A 24,749-nucleotide genomic window follows, 5' to 3' on the forward strand; every position below is an offset into this window, starting at 1 on the left:
GTGAAAAGAGCAAGGGAGGTGAAACCAAGTGCAGGGACCAGGTTTCTCTACAGGTTCTCTTAGGAAGGTTTATCTAGCGAGACGTGAGATACTGTATCTCATACATGACCACATATAATTCTTTCACAGGGGCCCTTTGTCTATGTCTGCTCTGATGGTCAGTTACAATATAGGAATCTAGATTGCATTGGCTGAAGAAACCAAGACTATTAGCACATGGTAACTGCTTCCCTAAATAACGTCTGGTAGGTGCATCTCAAGATGGAAATTCACCCGCGGCATTACACAATGATTTCCTCCTTACTGACTAATTACTTCCCTTTTAAAGCCTGTCTTTAGTCTAACGATCATACTTGCTGGATTCGGTTGCGACCATCATGAGGTACTGTATACTTTTACTATACACAATTCCATAATACAATGCATCAGTCCTATGCAAAACTATATAAAACATACAGCAAAATTCCATATAAATGGACCTGGACACATGGGCTGGATCAGCAATGGTCCTGCAGGAAGCTACACTTAACAAGGGATCACCATGACCCAGATTATACCAACAGACCAACTCTGCTACATCTTGGATGGTCCGTATGTCGTGAATATATTGTGTAAATAGGCTTCCAACTTTTTTTTTTTTTTTACAGAAAACTGAATTGAAATAACCAATGAATCCAAATATAACTCGAACTCTGAGACAATGAAGTCACCTTTTGATTGCCTGATACTAACCTTTTGCTTATTCGTCCTTCCAGGTAACATTTGTATAAATTACAGCTTGTTAATATTTTTATCTCCTTATTACAATGTTGTAAAACCATAGCATAACTTATTATAATGAGGGCATATTGTATGATCGTTTTAAGGCACATTCTAGATACATTATAATTATATCCCAGAGCTGAAATCACGATTCTAAGGTTTGATCGGGAAATGTTCATCTCGATTTTGTCCTCCCAGACTCAGCTCCTAAAATGCATGACTAGTTTTGAGCGAATCAAAGTTCATAAAGTGGACTTCGATCTGAATTTCAGGAAAAACTTTAATCGCCGCAAAGCCAGATTTTCTTGTGCTTCGTGGTAACGAATCGATTTTCCCTGAAATGGCGGTAAAAATCAATAAAAAAACATGCTTACCTCATTTATTTGAGTGCAAAGAGGCTGCTGCGGCCATTTTGCTTGAAGATCTTGTGCGCAATCTTATGCGCCGTGATGTATGACGTCACCACGCCGGCTGGATCTTCAAGCAAGATGGCCGCCGCGGCCTGTGTGTGAGATGATAATGGATGCTAATTGCAATTTTTTTTTATTTTTTTATTGCAAACACTAAAATGATCTAATATGGATCTCAGATGAACGCAACATCTGAGGGATTCAATAGGGCCCATGTCATTGTACCCGCTATTTACAAAGAAATTACTTTGTCACAAAGCTAATTTTTTGGTAAAATTCGGCAAAGCAGCCTAATCAAATTTTAGAGAACTTCTCTCATCTCTAGCATTGACCTCTGTACTACTCATTACACTTCTCAAATGATGCTGAACATGCAGTGAATATAGACAGAACTCAGCTTCTACAGAATTATGAATGCAGCTCTGGATGACAATGGCCTAAAATAGAACCCCCAACGCAGTGTTAAATAATGTTAAAAGTTATGCCAGGTCTATAGTATAACATATTATCTAAATCACCAATAAACCAGACTTTTCTGTTTTTCTAGTCAGTTATATATTTTGTACTAATTTGCTTTCCATTTATGGATTTATTTTATAGGCCACTTTGCAGCATTAGGACAAACTAACTGGACCTTTACATTACCAGAATCCATAGAAGCCCCAATAAATTCCACTGTGGAAATTCCCTGCACCTTCACCGCCCCCGATGTCCCTGGAAAGTACGACCTGACATGGTATAAATACGGGAGCATCACACATGAGGAGGTTTATAACAGTGATAACCAGAGTCGAGTCCACCCGGATTATATCCATCGCACCTTCCACGTAGGGAACGGAACAAACTGCTCGCTGACAATCACAGGCGTGAGAGAGACGGCGTGGTACTTCCCAGCCATAAGGAATGACTCTTTTAACATAAGCAGTGAGCAGAAGCCAGTCAAGATTAATGTTACAGGTAAGTTATTGATTTAAAGGGGTTGTCCCACAATAGGTATTCTACATTTTTCAAAACAGCACCTGGATCTACCTTAAATAGAAATTGCATGAAAATTGAAATTTAGTATAGCCCCTGATTCACTCAATAGAAATATATCTGTAAAGCGTCATACTCTTTTTGTTATTTTTTACAAATTTCTCTGTCCACTTCATTGAGGTGGTCGCACATGCTCATTTAAATCCTTCAACTGTGGCAAAAAGTACATGCCCCCTGAGCTTAAAAAAAATTGAGGAATGCAATTGGAGCGATGAATGGGGAGATCTCTGGATCCATGTGAGGTACAGGGCTGGTTCTAGCTCATTTTCATGTCCTATATGATGTCTGATTTTTATTTTTCACTCAAATTAGAAGATAACCTTTTTAAGCACATCTATTCTCATATTTTGGCATATACTGTACATAATATACGATGGTGTATGGCGCATGTAATATCTATCTATCTATCTATCTATCTATCTATCTATCACTGCTGAGTGTTTGAAGCCCCACAGCAGGAACTGGTCCTTATTAGGAATGAGCGGACCCGTGGATGTTCGGGTTCGCCGGGTTCGGCCAAACTTCGGGCAAATATTTGGGTTGTAAAAATAATAATCTTGAACTAGGAGGCGGAGGTCAAAGTGGAGTAGGAGGTTTAGGGGGCGGTGGATGTGGCAGTGTAGGTGGAAGCGGCTGTGGAGGAGGAGGTAGCCAACACTGTTTTTGTTGTTTTTTTATTTACATTTTTTTCCCTTTATTTTTTTATTTTTATTTTTTTTATAAATTTGGGCAGATCCCAAAACATTGGGAAATAGAAAAGAGAATGCAAAGAGAAAGTGAGCTGGAGTCTAGCAATGGCTGGGTGAGGCCGGTATACCTGTCTGTTTCGCACAAGGTACGGACAAGTCCTGTGGGATCCATGCCTGGTTAGTTTTAATGAACGTGAGCTTGTCCACATTGGCTGTGGACAGGCGGCTGTGCTGGTCTATGATTACCCCCCCCCCCCCCCCCGCTGTGCTAAACACACATTTGGACATTACACTATATTATTAGCGCAACCTGCGCTAAATTGCATGCAATTGTTTGGCTGCTGCTGACAGTGACACAACCTCTGCTACATCTGTTGTGTTACATTAGCGCATCCTAAATATCTGTGACATTCAGCGCAATTGTTTGGCCGCTGGTGACAGCGACATTACCTGCGCTACATCTCCTGTATAACGTTTGCAAATAATAAATATCTGTGATATTCAGTGTAATTTATTTGCGCATACACTTACAAAATCTGCGCTAATATACGTGTGACATACTTGCAAGCATATATACCATTTAATATGCTCAAGATGAGTAAGGGACGGGGAAGTGGCAGTGCTGCTGATGGTGCACACAGAGGATGTGGCACTGGATGCGGTGAAACTGTGCCTGCTGCCAAAGCACAAGAAACACACTCATCCACGATACCTAGCTTCATGTCCCAGTTTGCAGGGCGGCGCAGGACACCACTCTTGAAGTCACACTAGTGCGACCAGGTGGTCAGTTGGATTGCAGCAGATAATGCTTCCAGTCGGTTAAGCACCACCCTGTCTTCCACAAAGTCCAGTCTCAGTAACCAAGAGTCTGGTCAACAGAATCCTCACACTGATCCTCCTTCCTCCCACCATGGAGAGTATTGGTAAACAATTGATCCCACACTCGGATATTCCAAGGAGCTCTTTTCACCACCATTCCTTGATTTGGGCCTCTCGCCAAGCCCGCTTGAAGAGGGACATAAAGAGATCTTGTGCACTGATTCCCAAACTCTTGAGCATCCACAGTCAGAAGAAGATGACGGTGGGGAAAGGCAATTAGTGTTTCACGAGGTGGATGATGATGATGAGACACAGTTGCCAATAAGTCAACGGCAATTAGTGTCTCAAGAGATTGATGATGAGGATGAGACACAGTTGTCAATAAGTGAGGTTCTTGTTAGGTCAACAAGTCAGGAGGATGACCACAGTGAGGAAGTGGAAGAGGAGGTGGTGGACGATAAAAACACTGAATCAACCTGGGAAGGTGGCAAGCCGAGCGAGGACAGCAGTACAGAGGGGGAGGGATCTGCAGCACCGCAACAGGCTGGAAGAGGCAGTGGGGTGGCAAAAGGGAGAAGCCACACCAAACAGGCCCGCAACTGTTCCCCGGAGCACCCCCTTGCGGCAATCTCCCTTGCCATGGGGTAGGTGTTCCACAGTATGGTGCTTTTTTGATGAAAGTGTGGACGATAAAAGAATTGTCATTTGCAACCTGTGCTGTACCAAAATGAGCAGGGGCGTGAACACTAGCAACCTCACCACCACCAGCATGATCCACCACTTTGCATCAAAGCATCCTAATAGGTGGGTCGAACGTCTGGGTCCACAATCAGTGTCTGCGGATCACACCACTGCCTCCTCTTCCCCTGTGTTACGTGCTGGCCAATCCCCTGTCCAAGACGCAGGCCCGGATGCCTCCCTCCCTGCACCTGGACCTTCACAAGCACCATCAGCTAGTACATCCACTTCTGTGTCCCAGAGTACAGATGTCCATACCCCAGGTGTCATGGTCTTACCTTCTCACTGTTCTCCTTCGTTTGACATGTGCTGGCGGCCATCTTGGTTTCTGGGTTTCTTGTAGCCTCCCACCCTGCGGCTTCTCCTTCCCACTGGGAGGAGCTGGATGCCCAGCTCATATATATAGGAGGTCTGTGGCTTCAGTTCCTTGCTTGGTCCTCCTGTGTTCACATGCTTCTAAGACTGCTGCTGCTTCTGGTTCCTGATCCTGGCCTCATCTGACTACCCTGTTGGTTCCTGATCCTGGCTTCGTCTGACTACCCCGTTGGTTCCTGATCCTGGCTTCGTCTGACTACCCTGCTGGTTCCTGATCCAGGCTTCGTCTGACTACCCTTCTGGTTCCTGACCTCTGTCTACGCAAGACCCTGCTTCGGTTTAGCCATCCGTTTGGACTTTTGCTTACAGCTTGATTTTCAATAAAGCCTTCTTATTTCCCCTTATCTCTTGTTGTACGTCTGGTTCATGGTTCCATGACATTAGGACCAAGCCATGAATTCTGACGGTACAGGGCCATCCTCGCTACCTACGCTGGTTGCCAGACTTGATCAGCAGGATCACCTGTTGGGTCGGTTCGCTGTGGCGTTGCAAACCCTGCTTGAACGCACGGCTCATTTCGCTTCCGTTGCCGATGGGTCGGTTGTCGCTCCTGGGCCCGCTCCTACTGCCGCTCCGGTTGTTGCGCCAGAGTCTACCCCGACACCTGTTGCTGCGCCTGCGGTGTCTCAGGGTATGACCGGTTCTGCCCCCCTTCCACAGCGCTTTGGGGGAGAGCCAACTCAGTGCCGAGGTTTCCTTAACCAGGTGGGCATTTATTTTGAGTTGCTGCCACATGCCTTTCCCACTGAGAGATCAAAGGTGGGCTTCTTGATCTCGCTGCTCTCGGACAAGGCCTTGGCCTGGGCCAGCCCTTTATGGGAGAACAACAATCCGGTGGTTGCCGAGTTTTCCGGTTTTGTTGCTTCTCTTCGGAAGGTATTCGATGTGCCGGCTCGTGCTGCCTCTGCTGCGAAGCTCCTTATGTCCATCAGACATGGTTCACGATCCGTAGCTGAATACGCCATTGAGTTTCGTACCCTGGCAGCAGAGGTGGGCTGGAATAATGAGGCTCTGGTCGCTGCTTTCTCTCATGGTCTCTCGGATGCCTTGAAGGATGAGGTTGCAGCTAAGGACCTACCAGTGGAGCTCGAGTCTCTTATTTCTTTCCTGATTTTGATTGACACCAGACTCAGGGAGAGACCTTCCTTTAAGGAGAGCCTGCGGAGGTCTTCTAACAGATTGGCGCCTACGTTTGCTGTCCCACCCGTGCCTCCCTCTCCTCCCACGCCTCCTGGGGATGACTTGTCTGGGGGTGAACCCATGCAGCTGGGGTTTGCTCGCCTGTCCGAAGGGGAGAGGGTACTCCGGAGACGCGAGGGCCGATGCATGTACTGTGGTCTCGGTGGACATTTTCGGTTGGCATGTCCGAACCGTCCGGGAAACGCTCGCACCTGAGATCCTGTCGGGGGCAGATCTTGGGTGGAGTCTCCTCGTCCCCGGTTTCCCGTGTTGACAAACCACTGATCACTGTTGTCCTCTCCTGGGTCGGGGGCTCGGTGACGACCCAGGCGTTGGTGGACTCTGGTGCTGGTGGTTTGTTCATTGATAGTGTGTTCGCTGCCGCCAATTCCATTCCTCTGCAGCCTCGAGGTTCCCCACTGGCTCTTGAGGCGATAGACGGCAGACCCCTTCTGCCGCCACACGTGACTCATGAGACCCTTCCAGTGGGGATAGCCATTGGTGCCGTTCACAGAGAGTCGGTCTGTCTCCAGGTGATTTCGTCTCCACACTACTCGGTGGTCTTGGGGTACCCCTGGCTCCAGAAGCATAATCCGACTTTCGATTGGAGATCGGCCGAGATCCTCTCGTGGTCACCGCAGTGTGGGGCTAGTTGCATCCATGGGCCTGTCAAGTTGCTGTGTACTTCCTCGGACTCTCTGTTGCCTCCTGAATACGAAGAGTACCGGGATGTATTCGATAAGGTGCGCGCGGTTGCCCTACCTCCGCACCGCCCATACGATTGTGCCATAGAGTTACAATCTGGTGCCGTTCCTCCTCGTGGCAAAGTCTATCCACTGTCGGTAGCGGAGAATGAGGCCATGGAGGAGTACGTGAGGGAGGCGCTTTCACGCGGACACATTCGCAAATCCTCGAAAAAGAAGGGCGGTGAGTTGAGGCCTTGCATCGATTACAGGGGTCTCAATCGCATCACGATCAAGAACACTTACCCGATACCCTTGATTTCCGAGCTGTTCGATCGCCTCAAAGGGGCCACGGTCTTTACCAAACTCGACCTGAGGGCGGCATATAACCTGGTAAGGATCAAGGCGGGCGATGAGTGGAAGACCGCGTTTAACACCAGGACCGGTCATTATGAATCCTTGGTTATGCCCTTTGGGTTGTGCAATGCGCCCGCAGTCTTCCAGGAATTCATCAACGATGTTTTCCGTGACCTGTTGCAGCAGTGTGTGGTGGTCTATTTGGATGACATCTTGGTATATTCTGAATCCATGGAGGCCCACATTATGGATGTCAGACGAGTGTTGCAACGGTTACGAGAGAACAGGCTGTTCGGTAAGCTTGAGAAATGCAAATTTCACCGATCCCAGGTAACCTTCTTAGGTTACATCATTTCCGCTGAGGGGTTCTCCATGGATCCTGAGAAGGTTTCGGCTGTCTTACAGTGGCCCCAGCCCAGTGGTCTCCGTGCCCTGCAGCGCTTTTTGGGCTTCGCCAATTATTATCGGAAGTTCATCAGGGAATTTTCCATGCTAGCCAAGCCTCTCACGGATCTGACCAGGAAGGGCAGTAATTTCCAGGTCTGGCCGCTCGAGGCCATCCGAGCTTTTGAGGCTCTAAAGTCCGCCTTTGTGTCGGCTCCGATTCTGTCGCTTCCCAACCCTGGGTTGCCCTTTGTCCTCGAGGTGGACGCGTCTGAGACGGGAGTAGGCGCCCTTCTGTCTCAGCGTAGAACACCAGAGGGTCCCCTGCTTCCTTGTGGGTTTTACTCCCGGAAACTGTCTTCCGCGGAGTGCAACTATCAGATTGGTGACAGGGAGTTATTGGCCATCGTGCAGGCCCTTAAAGAATGGAGGCACTTGCTCGAGGGTTCGGTGGTTCCGGTTCTCATCCTGACGGACCACAAGAATCTGACCTACCTTTCTGAGGCCAAGAGATTGACACCACGTCAGGCCAGATGTCCTCTGTTCTTGTCACGTTTTAATTACGTGGTCTCCTACCTACCCGGTTCCAAGAACATCAGAGCGGATGCCTTATCACGGCAGTACTCCGAGCTGTCCGGGGAGGAGTCGATCCCGACTTCGGTCATACCTCCGAATCAGATCCTGGCCGCCATTCGCATCAGCCTGACCTCTCCCCTGGGTGAGCAGATTTTGGCGGCTCAATCTGGTGCTCCCTCTGGGAGACCCAACGGCAGGTGTTTTGTGCCTGAGGAGTTGCGCACTCGGTTGTTGCGAACCTACCATAACTCCAAGGCCGCGGGGCATCCTGGAAAGAATCAGCTGTCCTGGGCTGTTTCACGTCTGTTCTGGTGGCCTTCTCTACGTTCCGACATCGCCGCATATGTAGCGGCATGCTCCGTTTGTGCCCAGAGTAAGTCCCCTCGGCACCTTCCGTTGGGCCTTTTGCAACCCATAGCCACCGGGGAGCGCCCATGGTCACACCTGGGGATGGATTTCATTGTGGACCTCCCTGCATCCCGAGGCCATACGGTCATTCTCATGATTGTGGATCGGTTTTCCAAAATGTGCCACTGTGTTCCTCTCAAGAAGTTACCCTCTGCACAAGAGTTGGCCACGATTTTCGCCAGGGAGGTCTTCCGGTTGCACGGTTTGCCCAAGGAGATTGTGTCGGATCGGGGGAGTCAGTTTGTGTCCAGGTTCTGGCGCGCCTTTTGCTCCCAGTTGGGGATTCATCTCTCTTTCTCCTCGGCCTACCACCCTCAGTCCAATGGGGCCGCAGAACGATCCAATCAGGCCTTGGAGCAATTCCTTCGTTGCTATGTCTCCGATCACCAAGACAATTGGGTTGACCTCCTGCCTTGGGCTGAGTTTGCCAGGAACACGGCGGTGAACTCTTCCTCTGGGACGTCTCCCTTCATGGCCAATTATGGGTTCCAACCTGCCGTGTTACTGGAGGTATTCTCTCCCCAGGATATTCCGGCTGTGGAGGATCACCTTTCCGTCCTACGTGCTTCTTGGGTACAGATCCAGAGGTCCCTTGAGGTCTCTGTCGCTCCAGGCTGAGACTCCAGGCTGATTGCAGACGAGCGCCCGCTCCTTCCTACCAGGTCGGAGACCGTGTATGGTTGTTCACCCGCAACCTCAACCGTCGAGTGCCCACTCCCAAGCTGGCGCCTCACTTTGTTGGTCCCTTCCGAGTGCTTCGCAGGGTAAACCCGGTAGCCTATGCCCTTGCGCTTCCTCCTGGCATGCGGATCTCCAACGTGTTTCATGTCTCCTTGTTGAAGCCATTGGTGTGTAATCGTTTCACTTCCTCGGTTCCTCGGCCCCGTCCGGTCCAAGTGGGCAATCGTGAGGAATATGAGGTGAGCAATATCCTGGACTCACGCCTGGTCCGCGGTCGGTTGCAGTTTTTGGTCCATTGGCGTGGTTATGGTCCAGAGGAGCGTTCCTGGGTTCCCTCCGCAGATGTCCATGCTCCTGCTTTGCTCCGAGCCTTCCACGCACGCTTCCCTCAGAAACCGTTCATTACTCCGCGGAGGAGGGGCCCTTGAGGGGGAGGTACTGTCATGGTCTTACCTTCTCACTGTTCTCCTTCGTTTGACATGTGCTGGCGGCCATCTTGGTTTCTGGGTTTCTTGTAGCCTCCCACCCTGCGGCTTCTCCTTCCCACTGGGAGGAGCTGGATGCCCAGCTCATATATATAGGAGGTCTGTGGCTTCAGTTCCTTGCTTGGTCCTCCTGTGTTCACATGCTTCTAAGACTGCTGCTGCTTCTGGTTCCTGATCCTGGCCTCGTCTGACTACCCCGTTGGTTCCTGATCCTGGCTTCGTCTGACTACCCCGTTGGTTCCTGATCCTGGCTTCGTCTGACTACCCTGCTGGTTCCTGATCCAGGCTTCGTCTGACTACCCTTCTGGTTCCTGACCTCTGTCTACGCAAGACCCTGCTTCGGTTTAGCCATCCGTTTGGACTTTTGCTTACAGCTTGATTTTCAATAAAGCCTTCTTATTTCCCCTTATCTCTTGTTGTACCTCTGGTTCATGGTTCCATGACACCAGGCCTTTAATTGAAAGCGCAAATACCCATCCACCCACCCACAGGCCATAGCACTAAATGCGCACCTTTGCAAATTGCTGGCCCTGGAAATCTTGCCATTTAGGCTTGTGGGCACTGAGGCTTTCTGCAGCCTTTTGGCAGCGTCAGTCAATCATTACTCAGTTCCCAGCTGCCACTATTTTTCCAGGTGTGCCGTCCCTACTTTACACCAGCATGTGTCCCGTAACATTACCCGCAGTTTTTGGGAAGGTCCAATTAACGACTGACACATGGACAAGTGCTTTTGGCCAGGGACGCTACATTTCCCTGATGACACACTGGGTGAACGTTGTGGAGGCCGGGAGTGAGTCGTACCATGGAATGGCACACCAAGGATTGCGGGCCCTACTTCCATCAGGATTTCCGCCACCACCTACATTAGTGGCTGCAAACCCTCCTTCTCCTCCTCCACCACCTCCTCCACTTCCACCTCTGTATTCTGATCTTGCAGCACCAGTCAGACATCAGTCGGTAGCTGGATGCAGTGTAGTACTGCAGTGGGGAAGCGGCAACAGGCTGTTCTAAAAATAATTTGCTTAGGTGACAAAAAGCACACCGCCGCAGAGCTGTGGCAGGGTATAAGGGACCAGACTGAGCTGTGGCTCTCGCCACTCAACCTACAACCAGGCATGGTTGTGTCTGATAATGGCCGTAACTTGGTGGCGGCTTTGGAGCTTGGGAAGCTCACACACATACCATGCCTAGCCCAGGTGTTCAAATTAGCAGTTCAGCGGTTTCTCAAAACCTACCCCAATTTGCCTGAGCTACTGGTGAAGGTGTGCCGCATGTGTGCCCATTTCCGAAAGTCATCTACAGCTTCTGACGGTCTGGCAACGCTGCAGCAGCACTTGCAATTGCCAGCTCACCGACTGATGTGCGACATGAGCACACGCTGGAACTCCACATTCCACATGTTGGTCAGGCTTTGTGAGCAACAGAGGTCAGCTGCAACATAGTCGTCACCTTTCCAGTCAGCTTCCGCTCTTCACAAGCAACGAGTGGGCATGGATGTCTGACCTCTGTGAGGTTTTACACAACTTTAAGGAATCAACACAGATGATGAGCGGCGATAACGCTATTATCAGCTTAACTATCCCACTCCTGTATCTATTGAAATGCTCGCTGCTCACAATGAAGTTGGACGCTTTGCATGTGGAAGAGGTGGAAATTGGGGAAAACAGCACACAGGGTGATAGCCAGACCACCCTCAGTTCGTCTTCTCAGCTCAAATTGGATGATGATGAGGAGGAGGAGGAGGAGGAGCAGGAGACTGTTGCCTCCGCTACAGAGGGTAGTACCCATAGCAGGTTTATTCCATCTGTTCAGCGTGGATGGGCCGAAGAGGAAGAAGAGGATGAGGAGATTGAGAGTCATCCTCCTGATGAGGACAGCAAAGTATTGTCTATTGGGAATCTGACACACATATCTGACTTTACGTTATGCTGCCTTTCTCATGACCCTTGCGTTATACGCATTTTGGCCAACACAGATTACTGGTTGTTCACCCTTATCGACCCCAGCTATAAAGAGAACTTCTCATCTCTCATTCCTCTGGTGGAGAGGACTAGCAAAATGGTGCAATACCAGAATGTTCTTGTGAAAAAATTGCTCCAAAAATTTACAGCTTACAACGCTGGCGGCAGAGTGTGTAGTTCCTGGGGCAACTAAGGAGGGGAGATGAGGGGAACACACAGCAGTTCCAACAGAGGCATGGCAACACTCTCCAAGGCCCGGGACAGTTTTATGACACCCCGCCAGCACCCTCACCCTGATGCGCGGCCTAGTGTAACAAGGAGGGAAACATTTTGGAAGATGGTGAAGGAGTATGTAGCAGACCATGTCAGCGTCCTCAGTGATCCATCTGTGCCTTACAACAAGCTGGACACATGTCATGAACTGGCACTCTACGCCTTGGAGATGCTGACCTGCCCTGCCGCCAGCGTTTTGTCAGAGCAGGTATTTAGTGCTGCTGGTGGCATAATAACTGATAAGCGCATCCGCCTGTCAACTGAAAACGCTGACAGGTTGACTCTTATCAAAATGAACAAGGCCTGCCTTTCCCCTGACTTCTCTACTCCACCAGAGGAAAGCGGCTGAACATAAAGGCACTTTAAGTGTGGTTTTTATGGTGTATTAAATACACTGTTTTCCCATGCACCCCTTCCACCACAAAAAAAGGTATATGGTTCAATCTTCCTTTTCTCATCCACCTCCTCCATCATATCAACATGCTTATTAGGCTGCCCTTGCTCCTAATGTTTTAGAGGGTCACCAGCAGACCCTCACCCCTAATGTTTTAGAAGGTCACCAGCAGACCCTCACTCCTAATGTTTTAGAGGGTCAGCTCAGCAGCAGATCCTCACCCCTAATGTTTTAGATGGTCAGATCAGAAGCAGGCCCTAGCCCCTAATGTTTTAGAGGGTCAGCTCAGCAGCAGACCCTCACCCCTAATGTTTTAGAGGGTCACCAGCAGACCCTCGCCCATAATGTTTTGGATGGTCAGCTCAGCAGCAGACCCTCACCCTTAATGTTTTAGATGGTCAGATCAGCAACAGGCCCTTGCTCCTAATGTTTTTGAGGGTCACCAGCAGACCTTCAATCTTAATTTTTCAGGGCTGTGTATGATGCCCTCCTTTATGTGTAATAAAGGGTGTATTGGAGTGCCAGCCCCCTTGTAATTTTTGGCAGCCCTTTCACTTAGTGCATAGGCTTTATGAGTGTAGGAGTTTCACCACCTGAACTATTGTACCACAATGTGAATGAGGCCCTCCATTATGTGATATACAGGTTGTATCGGAGTGCCTCTTCCTTGTAATTTTTTGGCAGCACTTGCACTTTATATACAAGTAAATATACAGGAAAGAATGTTTCCTAACAATGTTTCCTCTAAAATCAATTTTATCTTCGGTTTGGTGCGTATTATTGTCAGTCTGTAAAAGTGGCAAACTACTCGGACGAGATATGGATGGTGTAGAAAGGACAAAGGAAGAAAGGCCCTTCACACCCGTGAAGAAAAGTTTGAAACACGTATCAGGCGCCAAATCACTCAGTCAATAGTCGTGATGTAAATGCAGATGGATTCTTATTAGTATATAAGATGTAGATAGGACCTTCACCGGGGTCTGTGTGATGTTAGAGGTCATAAAATAGTGATAATAATAAAATTAAGGGTAAGAATAAAATCAAGGATAAGAATAAAATCAAATCCACTCACTTCACGGGGGGGCAGTCACCAGGATAAACTCAATACACCTGGGACTATTTTTCCCCCCCAGCCAGGATCGTATGTAGAGATGTAAATAATTGAACGCCGCCTACACATGTGGCTTCTGGTCAATCATTTTATTAATACAAGGCTCAACGCGTTTCGAGGGTCTGAGGCCCTCTTCTTCAGGAGTGCTTTGGTGGATTCCAAGACCAGTCAGGAGTCATGTGAATGACTCCTGACTGGTCTTGGAATCCACCAAAGCACTCCTGAAGAAGAGGGCCTCAGACCCTCGAAACGCGTTGAGCCTTGTATTAATAAAATGATTGACCAGAAGCCACATGTGTAGGCGGCGTTCAATTATTTACATCTCTACATACGATCCTGGCTGGGGGGGAAAAATAGTCCCAGGTGTATTGAGTTTATCCTGGTGACTGCCCCCCCGTGAAGTGAGTGGATTTGATTTTATTCTTATCCTTGATTTTATTCTTACCCTTAATTTTATTATTATCACTATTTTATGACCTCTAACATCACACAGACCCCGGTGAAGGTCCTATCTACATCTTATATACTAATAAGAATCCATCTGCATTTACATCACGACTATTGACTGAGTGATTTGGCGCCTGATACGTGTTTCAAACTTTTCTTCACGGGTGTGAAGGGCCTTTCTTCCTTTGTCCTTTCTACACCATCCATATCTCTTCATAAGTGGACAAGGGCAATCCTTGATCCACTGAAACACTTGAGCTGCCTATCTTGTTCCATAACTTCAGATGAGCATAACTCCTATATTGTTCTGTATAGAACCCTCCTCCGACCCCTGGTGCCTCTAATAGCCTCTACTCTAGGTACTTATTTTGCGACTCCTGGTGCACGGTTAGACCAGGTAGTTCAAATTGTACCATAATCCTCTTTTTGTATCTCCACATTTTTAAACTACTCGGACAACATCAATCCCAGCAGCGACCTGGGAGTCCAAGATGCATCCAGACATCCTCCCCATGCTGTTCCCGAACCATTTCAGTGGTGTTTCCATCAATTTCTGACCTTTTCCTGTGAACCAGACACCTTCCCCTCTTCAGAGCAGTTTAATGCTCGGGTTCTCCCATTGACTTTGATTGTGCTCTTCAGAGAACCCGAGCACTTTGGTGCTCAATCAACACTAATCACCACCACCAAGTAGTATAAATTCAACCTACCCAACCAAATTGGCCTAATGGTATATAGAGGTACGTATATGTATAGTTTATGTAGCTTATGACAAAATTATTTAGATCCTCTGCAGTACTGTATATGGTGGCATTCAGGGGCATCACAAGTAACCATGGAGCCCGATAGCAAAACCTGAAATGGGGGGGCAACTCCACTACAACCAAGTTTAATTTGATTATTTTGGTCTCTCTTATGCACTGAGATAACACACACAGTGATATCACAATAAGGGGATAATACATACAGTAATGTCACAAGACAGTGACATTGCTCAAATTGATTAGTGTTGAGTGAATCGAGCTTCAGATCATAGATCCGAAGTCTATTCGTTCAAACATTCATTTGAATGCTGTACGGCGATCCGTCTCCGTACAGCATTCAAATGTATGGGCTCTGACGAAGGAAATTTGTTATTCCCAAAGTCTCGCTGGACTTTGGTGAATACCTTTGGGATTTGATTTAAAAGTTAAAACTATTTTAAATCATGGGTCCGAAGTCAGCTTCGGTTCTAAGGTGCCAGTCGCTACTGAAACCAACTTCAGGTCCATGATTTAAAATGGTTTTAAACTTTAAAAATCAATGGCCGAAGTTATTCACCAAAGTCTTGCGAGACTTCGGGAATAACTCACTTCCCTTGCCGTGGCCCATACATTTTAATGTCGTACAGCATTAAAAGAAGTTTGGAGCGAATCAACTTCGGATCTAGGATCAAAGGAAAACAAAACTATATTATAAGATTGGTTTTTGGACCCCAGCTGCTATGCCTGTTACTCCGGTAGTGCTGCCAACGGTGGCATTGTTTATAAGTACAGTAAGCAGTTTTCATTAATAAGTAAAAAGTATAACTGCACTTTCAGATTTTTTTTTTAATATTATGAAGACAGATCAGAAGTTTTTTTGATGGAGGTCTGGATGCTATGAACCCTGCAATTTATCTCCTCATCTCTCCTTCCTGGCTGAAGATGAAATTCTATAAACATGTCCTTAGCTAGTGAGAGACAGTGCTTAACTGAGCGCTTCAGTCTTTTCATTTATTTATTTTTTTACATTTTTTTTTTGGGGGGGGTGGTGCATTTTAGCACACAGATCCTATTGATCAAAACTTCTGACATGATTATATTACATGCCAAGAGTTTTTGCGAATGATATATTTAAACAAAGTTTCTAAAATGAACTAAAAATAAAAGATTCCCTGAAAGAAGTAGAGCCGAGTACATAAATAGAAATATAGACTACTTGGAGGAGCACCTTGGACCTACATGGGTAACTGAGATTATTGTACTAGACCTACTGCATCTTGCAAACTTAGGCTACTTTCACACTTGCGTTTTTCTTTTCCAGCATAGAGTTCCGTCACAGGGGCTCTATACCAGAAAATAACTGATCAGTTTTATCCCCATGCATTCTGAATGGAGAGCAATCCGTGAAGGATGCATCAGGATGTCTTCAGTTCAGTCTTTTTGTCTGATCAGGATGAAGATAAAACCGTAGCATGCTGCGGTTTTATCTCCGGCCCAAAAATCTAAACACTTGCCTGAATGCCGGATCCGTCATTTTTTCCCATAGGAATGTATTGAAAAAATTAATGCCGGATCCGTTTTTCCAGATAACACCGGAAAGGCGGATCCGGCATTTCAATGCATTTTTATGACAGATCAGGGTCCTGATCAGTCTTAAAATGCCATCAGTTGGCATACGTTTTAACGGATCTGCCTGCCGGATTCCTCTGCCGCAAGTGTGATAGCACCCTTAGGGGTCATTTATTAAGACCTGCATAATACACCGGTATTAATAAGCCCCTGCGCTGGTGCCAGTTTCTACATAACTTTGGTGCATCCACCTGCCTGTGGCCCTTCCCATTCCCTGCCCACGCCACATCCACTTTTTTTTTGTCTTGGCGTGAACAGGAAAAAGTCACAGATTGAGACGCAGATAAACTTTGAGCCGCCATCTGCACCAGAAATATGCCTAATATAGGCAAAATTATTTTTATAAATGACCTCCTTAATGTTTGTACTTTAGTAATGAAATAAGCAGTGGGTACATATCAAGAGCACTTACTACAACAGAAGGAGAAATGAGGGCAGCACTCAAATGGATGCAAAAACGTTATGTTACTGTACATACTGTATTTTGTGCCTTTCATACATATGTCTAGCAAGTTACCTTTATTCTGCAGATCATTATGTTTATGGCGATACCAAATACGTATATTTTTTTTTTTTGTTCTACTATTTTTGGAAAAAAATTGAAAAAAATTGTTTTTGTGTTTCCATATTTATAACTTTAGTTAATTTTTTCCTCAGCGTTGCTGTGTGAGGGCTTATTGAGGGATCAATTTAAAGTCTTTATGAACAAATAGGGCAATTCTAACGTTTTTTATTTTACTTTTACAGCGTTCACCATAGGGGCTAATAAGGTGAAAATGTTATAGTTCAGTCACTACAGTTGTAACAATATGAATTATTTTTGCACATTATCTTTAAATAATTTTTGATTAGATTTTTTTGCCCCCTTAGATTTTTTTGTATCCGTTGACAGGACTACATCTTGCCTGAGACATTTTTTGATAATTGAGAAAATAGTATAGCATTAAGGCTACATGTTTTTTGCGGTACACAAATAGCGGATCCGTGTTCCTGTTTTTTTTACATCCACATCCGTTCCGTTTGTCCGCAAATTTTGTAGGTTGTGTTTCCGTGTGTCTTCCGGTTTTTTTTTGCGGTCCGCAAAAAAAACCTGAAGGCTGTAATTCTTGAAATTTAATATATACAGATTTCCCAGCAACCATCCGCAAAAAAAAAAAACGGATGCGGATGACATATGGATGGCTTCCGTTGGTTATCCGCATTTTTTTGCGGACCCATTGACTTCAATAGGTCTGCAAAACGTTTATTACAGACAAGAATAGGTCATGCAATTCTTTTTTTGCGGACGGGAAACACGGACAGGGGACGCGGAAAAGAAATGACTACACCGCAATTTTAACGGCTCCATAGAAATTCATGGATAACCATCCGATCAGCAAAAAAAAAAACGGAACAGACACAGAGAAAAACAACTTCCATGTGCATGTAGCCTAAAAGATATATTTTTGACCCCACATAATCTTTTACAGATGTATTTTTTCTCCCCACCTCAAACTTTCCTTTGGTATCGTAGACTAGTTTTGGGTGTAATTAAATACCTCTGTCTTTTATTAGAGCTTAACTCCCACAAAACATTTTAAAAAATTTAAAAATGAAGAAGCTATAAATTTATATTCTCATTGGCAGGTTGCACTAACAGATCAACTTGCTCTTCCTGGAGCTTTACCTTCCCTAGAACCATCACAGCTTTGGACAGTTCCTGTGTGGAGATACCCTGCACATTAACCCACCCAGCTAATGACATGGATTTTAACTTGGTGTGGTTCTTAAGAATGCCGTCGGGAGACGTCAAAGTTTACGACAACAAGACTCGTCATAATGTAGACAGGAAGTACGTAAGACAAACATCTCTGCTCCGGATGAGGAGAAGCAGCTGCGCATTGAAGATCAATAATATCAAAAAAGATGGACAATATTATCCAGGAATAAACCAGATAATCAATGCCTACAACCTTGATGGAAAAGTCTGTACAGTGACCGTCTCAGGTAGGGTGCGTAACATTTGGAATAGGGTGTAGGATAAAGTTCACGCTCAGGGATAGAAGTTGATAGTAAACTAAACCATTAATTATAGGCTGGTAAGTCTAACAACACTTGTAGGTAAACTCAAGGTTTTCTAAGAGATGCCATTCTGGAGTATCGCAATGATATAAGTGTATAACGCCGTTTCAGCACGGGATTATGAGGGATCGGTCCTCTCAAACTAATCTAATCGAATCATAATATAATTATAAGGGGCTGAGTACTAGACTTGATTGGGGTGAGTTAATGGATGTCATATATCTTGACATCTCCAAAGCATTTGGTACAGTGTGAATACTTAATCTGGGGGGAAGGAAGGGGACGATACGTGTAACTTGGTAAGTAACTGTGACATGATTGGGTCACTATTACTATTAGGCCTTAATCTCAATAATGTAACACCAGCAGATGTACCCACCGTCATCTCAATGCTCCTGGTACATCTGTTGTAATGCTTATCTGACCCCCTGATCCGATCTGCCCTTATACTGGGCCAATGGAATCTCTCTGCTCCTTCTCAGCAGGCGATGTCACCAGATTAGTTCTGCTGCATGCACTTAGGTGCCAGGGTGCCTCTAGCACTTAAATGCCCAGCATCGGTGTCGTAGTCTGCCAGACAGGGGCATAGCTATAGGGGGTGCAGAGGTATCAGTCACTACTGGGCCCAGGAGCCTGAGAGGGCCCCAAGACCATTGTGACTCATAAGAAGTTAGGGGTGAAGTTTCAATTTCATAAATAAAGTACAATTTTTTTTTTTTTTAAAAGGGTTTTTAATAAAATTAATAAAGTAATAAAATGAATTAAAACAGTGTAAAAAAAAGCAATTTTTGTCACCTTACATCACAAAAGGTGCAACATCAAGCGATTAAAAAGGTGTATGTCCCACAAAATGGTATCAATAAAACCGTCACCTCATCCCGCCAAAAAAAAGGCCCTTCCTAAGACAATTGCCCCAAAAAATTAAAAAAAACTATAGCTCTCAGAACATGGAGACACTAAAACATCATTATTTTTGTTTCAAAACTGCTATTATTGGGCTAAAGTGAAATACAGGAAAAATATATATATATACATATTAGGTATCGCCACGTCCGTAACAACTAGCTCTTTACAAATATCACATGACCTAGCCCCTCAGATGAACACTGTGAAAAAATGTAAAAAATAAAACAATGTGTAAAAAAAATGCCATTTTTGTCACATTACATGACAAAAATTGCAACAGCAAGTGATCAAAAAGGCGTATGCCCCCAAAAATAGTACCAATCATACTGTCACCTCATACTGCAAAAAATGAGACCCTACCTAAGAGAATCGGTCAAAAAATAAAAAAAGCTATCACTCTCAGACAATGGAGACACTAAAATATCATTATTTCAGTTTCAAAAATGCTATTATTGTGTAAAACTTGAATAAATAAGAAAAAGTAGACATATTAGGTATTGCCACATCCATAACGATCTGCTCTATAAAAAAATCACATGACCTAATTCCTCAGGTAAACGCTGTAAAAATAAAAATAAAAACGGTGCCAAAACATCCATTTTTTGGTTACCTTGCCTCAGAAAAACGTAATATAGACCAATTAGTACCAATAAAACTGGCACCTTATCCTGTAGTTTCCAAAATGTGGTAACTTTTTTGAGTTTCTACTGTAGGGGTGCATCAGGGGGGTTTTAAATGGGACATGACATGTAAAAACCAGTTCAGCTAAATTTGCCTTTCAAAAACCATATGGCGTTCCTTTCCTACTGCACCCTGCCGTGTGCCCGTACAGCAGTTTACAATCACATGTGGGGTGTTTCTGTAAACCGCAGAATCAGGGTAATAAATATTGAGTTTTATTTGTCTGTTAACCCTTGCTTTGCTACTGGAAAAAAAATTAATTAAAATGTAAAATCTGCCAAAAAAGTGAAATTCTGAAATTTCATTTCCATTTTCCATTAATTCTTGTGGAACACCTAAAGTTAGTAAAATCAGTTTTGTATAACTTAAGGGGTGTAGTTTCTAAAATGGGGTTATTTTTGGGTGGTTTCTATTATGTAAGCCTCACAAAGTAACTTCAGACCTGAACTGGTCCTTAAAAAGTGGATTTTGGAGATTTTCTGAAAAATTTCAAGATTTGCTTCCAATCTTCTAAGCCTTCTAACTAGGGATGAGCGAACTCGAACTGTATAGTTCGGGTTCGTACCGAATTTTGGGGTGTCCGTGACACGGACCCGAACCCGGACATTTTCGTAAAAGTCCGGGTTCGGGTTCGGTGTTCGTCGCTTTCTTCGCGCTTTTGTGACGCTTTCTTGGCGCTTTTTGAAAGGCTGCAAAGCAGCCAATCAACAAGCGTCATACTACTTGCCCCAAGAGGCCATCACAGCCATGCCTACTATTGGCATGGCTGTGATTGGCCAGAGCACCATGTGACCCAGCCTCTATTTAAGCTGGAGTCACATAGCGCCGCCCGTCACTCTGCTCTGATTAGCGTAGGGAGAGGTTGCGGCTGCGACAGTAGGGCGAGATTAGGCAGATTAACTCCTCCAAAGGACTTGATTAACTGATCGATCTGCAGCTGTGGATCATTGAGCTGCTGATCCTCAATTGCTCACTGTTTTTAGGCTGCACAGACCGTTTGTCAGTCTCATTTTTCTGGGGTGATCGGCGGCCATTTTGTGTCTTGTGGTGCGCCAGCACAAGCTGCGACCAAGTGCATTTAACCCTCAATGGTGTGGTTGTTTTTTGGCTAAAGCCTACATCAGGGTGAAGCTGTCACACCAAGTGCATTTAACCAGCAATAGTCTGTTCATTTTTTGGCCATATACAAAATCAGGGGCAAGCTGCGCCTGTCACCAAGTGCATTTAACCCTCAATGGTGTGGTTGTTTTTTGGCTAAAGCCTACATCAGGGTGAAGCTGTCACACCAAGTGCATTTAACCAGCAATAGTCTGTTCATTTTTTGGCCATATACAAAATCAGGGGCAAGCTGCGCCTGTCACCAAGTGCATTTAACCCTCAATGGTGTGGTTGTTTTTTGGCTAAAGCCTACATCAGGGTGAAGCTGTCACACCAAGTGCATTTAACCAGCAATAGTCTGTTCATTTTTTGGCCATATACAAAATCAGGGGCAAGCTGCGCCTGTCACCAAGTGCATTTAACCCTCAATGGTGTGGTTGTTTTTTGGCTAAAGCCTACATCAGGGTGAAGCTGTCACACCAAGTGCATTTAACCAGCAATAGTCTGTTCATTTTTTGGCCATATCCCAGTCTAATTCTGTCACTAAATCCATACCGGTCACCCAGCGCCTAAATACTAGGCCTCAAATTTATATCCAGCTAAATCTGTCCCTAGTGCTGTAGCTGGGCGAGTTATTTAGTGTCCGTTCAAGCACATTTCTTGTTCTGGGTTGAAATACAATTCCCAATTTAGCAATTTCATAATTTAGTGGTTCCTGCTATATCAGAGCTCTTTGAAATCTATCCCAAAAAGGGTATATAATATTGAAGGTGCACATAGGGTCATTCAGAGTAACTTCACACACACCCGCTACTGTGTATTTCCAAGTCTAATTCTGTCACTAAATCCATACCGGTGACCCAGCGCCTAAATACTAGGCCTCAAATTTAATTCCCTCTAAATCTCTCGTTACCCACCGCTGTACTGTTGTTGCTGGGCAAGATATTTAGTGTCCGTCAAAGCACATTTTTTGTTCTGGGTTGAAGTACAATTCCCAATTTAGCAATTTCATAATTTAGTGGTTTCTGCTATATCAGAGCTATTTGAAATCTATCCCAAAAAGGGTATATAATATTGAAGGTGCACATAGGGTCATTCAGAATAACTTCACACACACCCGCTACTGTGTATTTCCAAGTCTAATTCTGTCACTAAACCCATACCTGTCACCCAGCGCCTAAATACTAGGCCTCAAATTTAAATCCCTCTAAATCTCTCGTTACCGTTGTCCTGTTGTAGCTGGGAAAGTTATTTAGTGCCCGTCAAAGCACATTTTTTGTTCTGGGTTGAAGTACAATTCCCAATTTAGCAATTTCATAATTTAGTGGTTCCTGCTATATCAGAGCTATTTGAAATCTATCCCAAAAAGGGTATATAATATTGAAGGTGCACATAGGGTCATTCAGAATAACTTCACACACACCCGCTACTGTGTATTTCCAAGTCTAATTCTGTCACTAAATCCATACCGGTGACCCAGCGCCTAAATACTAGGCCTCAAATTTAATTCCCTCTAAATCTCTCGTTACCCACCGCTGTACTGTTGTTGCTGGGCAAGATATTTAGTGTCCGTCAAAGCACATTTTTTGTTCTGGGTTGAAGTACAATTCCCAATTTAGCAATTTCATAATTTAGTGGTTTCTGCTATATCAGAGCTATTTGAAATCTATCCCTAAAAGGGTATATAATATTGAAGGTGCACATAGGGTCATTCAGAATAACTTCACACACACCCGCTACTGTGTATTTCCAAGTCTAATTCTGTCACTAAACCCATACCTGTCACCCAGCGCCTAAATACTAGGCCTCAAATTTATATCCAGCTAAATCTGTCCCTAGTGCTGTAGCTGGGCGAGTTATTTAGTGTCCGTTCAAGCACATTTCTTGTTCTGGGTTGAAATACAATTCCCAATTTAGCAATTTCATAATTTAGTGGTTCCTGCTATATCAGAGCTCTTTGAAATCTATCCCAAAAAGGGTATATAATATTGAAGGTGCACATAGGGTCATTCAGAGTAACTTCACACACACCCGCTACTGTGTATTTCCAAGTCTAATTCTGTCACTAAATCCATACCGGTGACCCAGCGCCTAAATACTAGGCCTCAAATTTAATTCCCTCTAAATCTCTCGTTACCCACCGCTGTACTGTTGTTGCTGGGCAAGATATTTAGTGTCCGTCAAAGCACATTTTTTGTTCTGGGTTGAAGTACAATTCCCAATTTAGCAATTTCATAATTTAGTGGTTTCTGCTATATCAGAGCTATTTGAAATCTATCCCAAAAAGGGTATATAATATTGAAGGTGCACATAGGGTCATTCAGAATAACTTCACACACACCCGCTACTGTGTATTTCCAAGTCTAATTCTGTCACTAAACCCATACCTGTCACCCAGCGCCTAAATACTAGGCCTCAAATTTAAATCCCTCTAAATCTCTCGTTACCGTTGTCCTGTTGTAGCTGGGAAAGTTATTTAGTGCCCGTCAAAGCACATTTTTTGTTCTGGGTTGAAGTACAATTCCCAATTTAGCAATTTCATAATTTAGTGGTTCCTGCTATATCAGAGCTATTTGAAATCTATCCCAAAAAGGGTATATAATATTGAAGGTGCACATAGGGTCATTCAGAATAACTTCACACACACCCGCTACTGTGTATTTCCAAGTCTAATTCTGTCACTAAATCCATACCGGTGACCCAGCGCCTAAATACTAGGCCTCAAATTTAATTCCCTCTAAATCTCTCGTTACCCACCGGTGTACTGTTGTTGCTGGGCAAGATATTTAGTGTCCGTCAAAGCACATTTTTTGTTCTGGGTTGAAGTACAATTCCCAATTTAGCAATTTCATAATTTAGTGGTTTCTGCTATATCAGAGCTATTTGAAATCTATCCCTAAAAGGGTATATAATATTGAAGGTGCACATAGGGTCATTCAGAATAACTTCACACACACCCGCTACTGTGTATTTCCAAGTCTAATTCTGTCACTAAACCCATACCTGTCACCCAGCGCCTAAATACTAGGCCTCAAATTTAAATCCCTCTAAATCTCTCGTTACCGTTGTCCTGTTGTAGCTGGGAAAGTTATTTAGTGCCCGTCAAAGCACATTTTTTGTTCTGGGTTGAAGTACAATTCCCAATTTAGCAATTTCATAATTTAGTGGTTCCTGCTATATCAGAGCTATTTGAAATCTATCCCAAAAAGGGTATATAATATTGAAGGTGCACATAGGGTCATTCAGAATAACTTCACACACACGCTTCTGTGCATTTCCAAGTCTAATTCTGTCACTAAATCCATACCGGTGACCCAGCGCCTAAATACTAGGCCTCAAATTTAATTCCCTCTAAATCTCTCGTTACCCACCGCTGTACTGTTGTTGCTGGGCAAGATATTTAGTGTCCGTCAAAGCACATTTTTTGTTCTGGGTTGAAGTACAATTCCCAATTTAGCAATTTCATAATTTAGTGGTTTCTGCTATATCAGAGCTATTTGAAATCTATCCCTAAAAGGGTATATAATATTGAAGGTGCACATAGGGTCATTCAGAATAACTTCACACACACCCGCTACTGTGTATTTCCAAGTCTAATTCTGTCACTAAATCCATACCGGTGACCCAGCGCCTAAATACTAGGCCTCAAATTTAATTCCCTCTAAATCTCTCGTTACCCACCGGTGTACTGTTGTTGCTGGGCAAGATATTTAGTGTCCGTCAAAGCACATTTTTTGTTCTGGGTTGAAGTACAATTCCCAATTTAGCAATTTCATAATTTAGTGGTTTCTGCTATATCAGAGCTATTTGAAATCTATCCCTAAAAGGGTATATAATATTCAAGGTGCACATTGGGTCATTCAG

At 44.8% G+C, this 24,749-nt stretch overlaps 1 protein-coding gene across 1 annotated transcript in view; it reads left to right on the plus strand.

Annotated features, from left to right (window-relative positions):
* Positions 1-356: 356 nt before the first annotated feature.
* Positions 357-24,749, plus strand: part of LOC122927100 (sialic acid-binding Ig-like lectin 12) — a 48,027-nt gene continuing 23,634 nt past the window's right edge. Inside the window, exons 1-4 of the mRNA XM_044278682.1 lie at positions 357-382; positions 648-755; positions 1,773-2,129; positions 17,766-18,125. Coding sequence (XP_044134617.1) covers positions 701-755; positions 1,773-2,129; positions 17,766-18,125 — 772 coding nt within the window. The 5' untranslated portion in view covers positions 357-382; positions 648-700. The remainder of the gene's footprint in view (positions 383-647; positions 756-1,772; positions 2,130-17,765; positions 18,126-24,749) is intronic.

This window comes from Bufo gargarizans, chromosome 2 (assembly GCF_014858855.1).
Source record: "Bufo gargarizans isolate SCDJY-AF-19 chromosome 2, ASM1485885v1, whole genome shotgun sequence".
Lineage (NCBI taxonomy): Eukaryota > Metazoa > Chordata > Amphibia > Anura > Bufonidae > Bufo > Bufo gargarizans.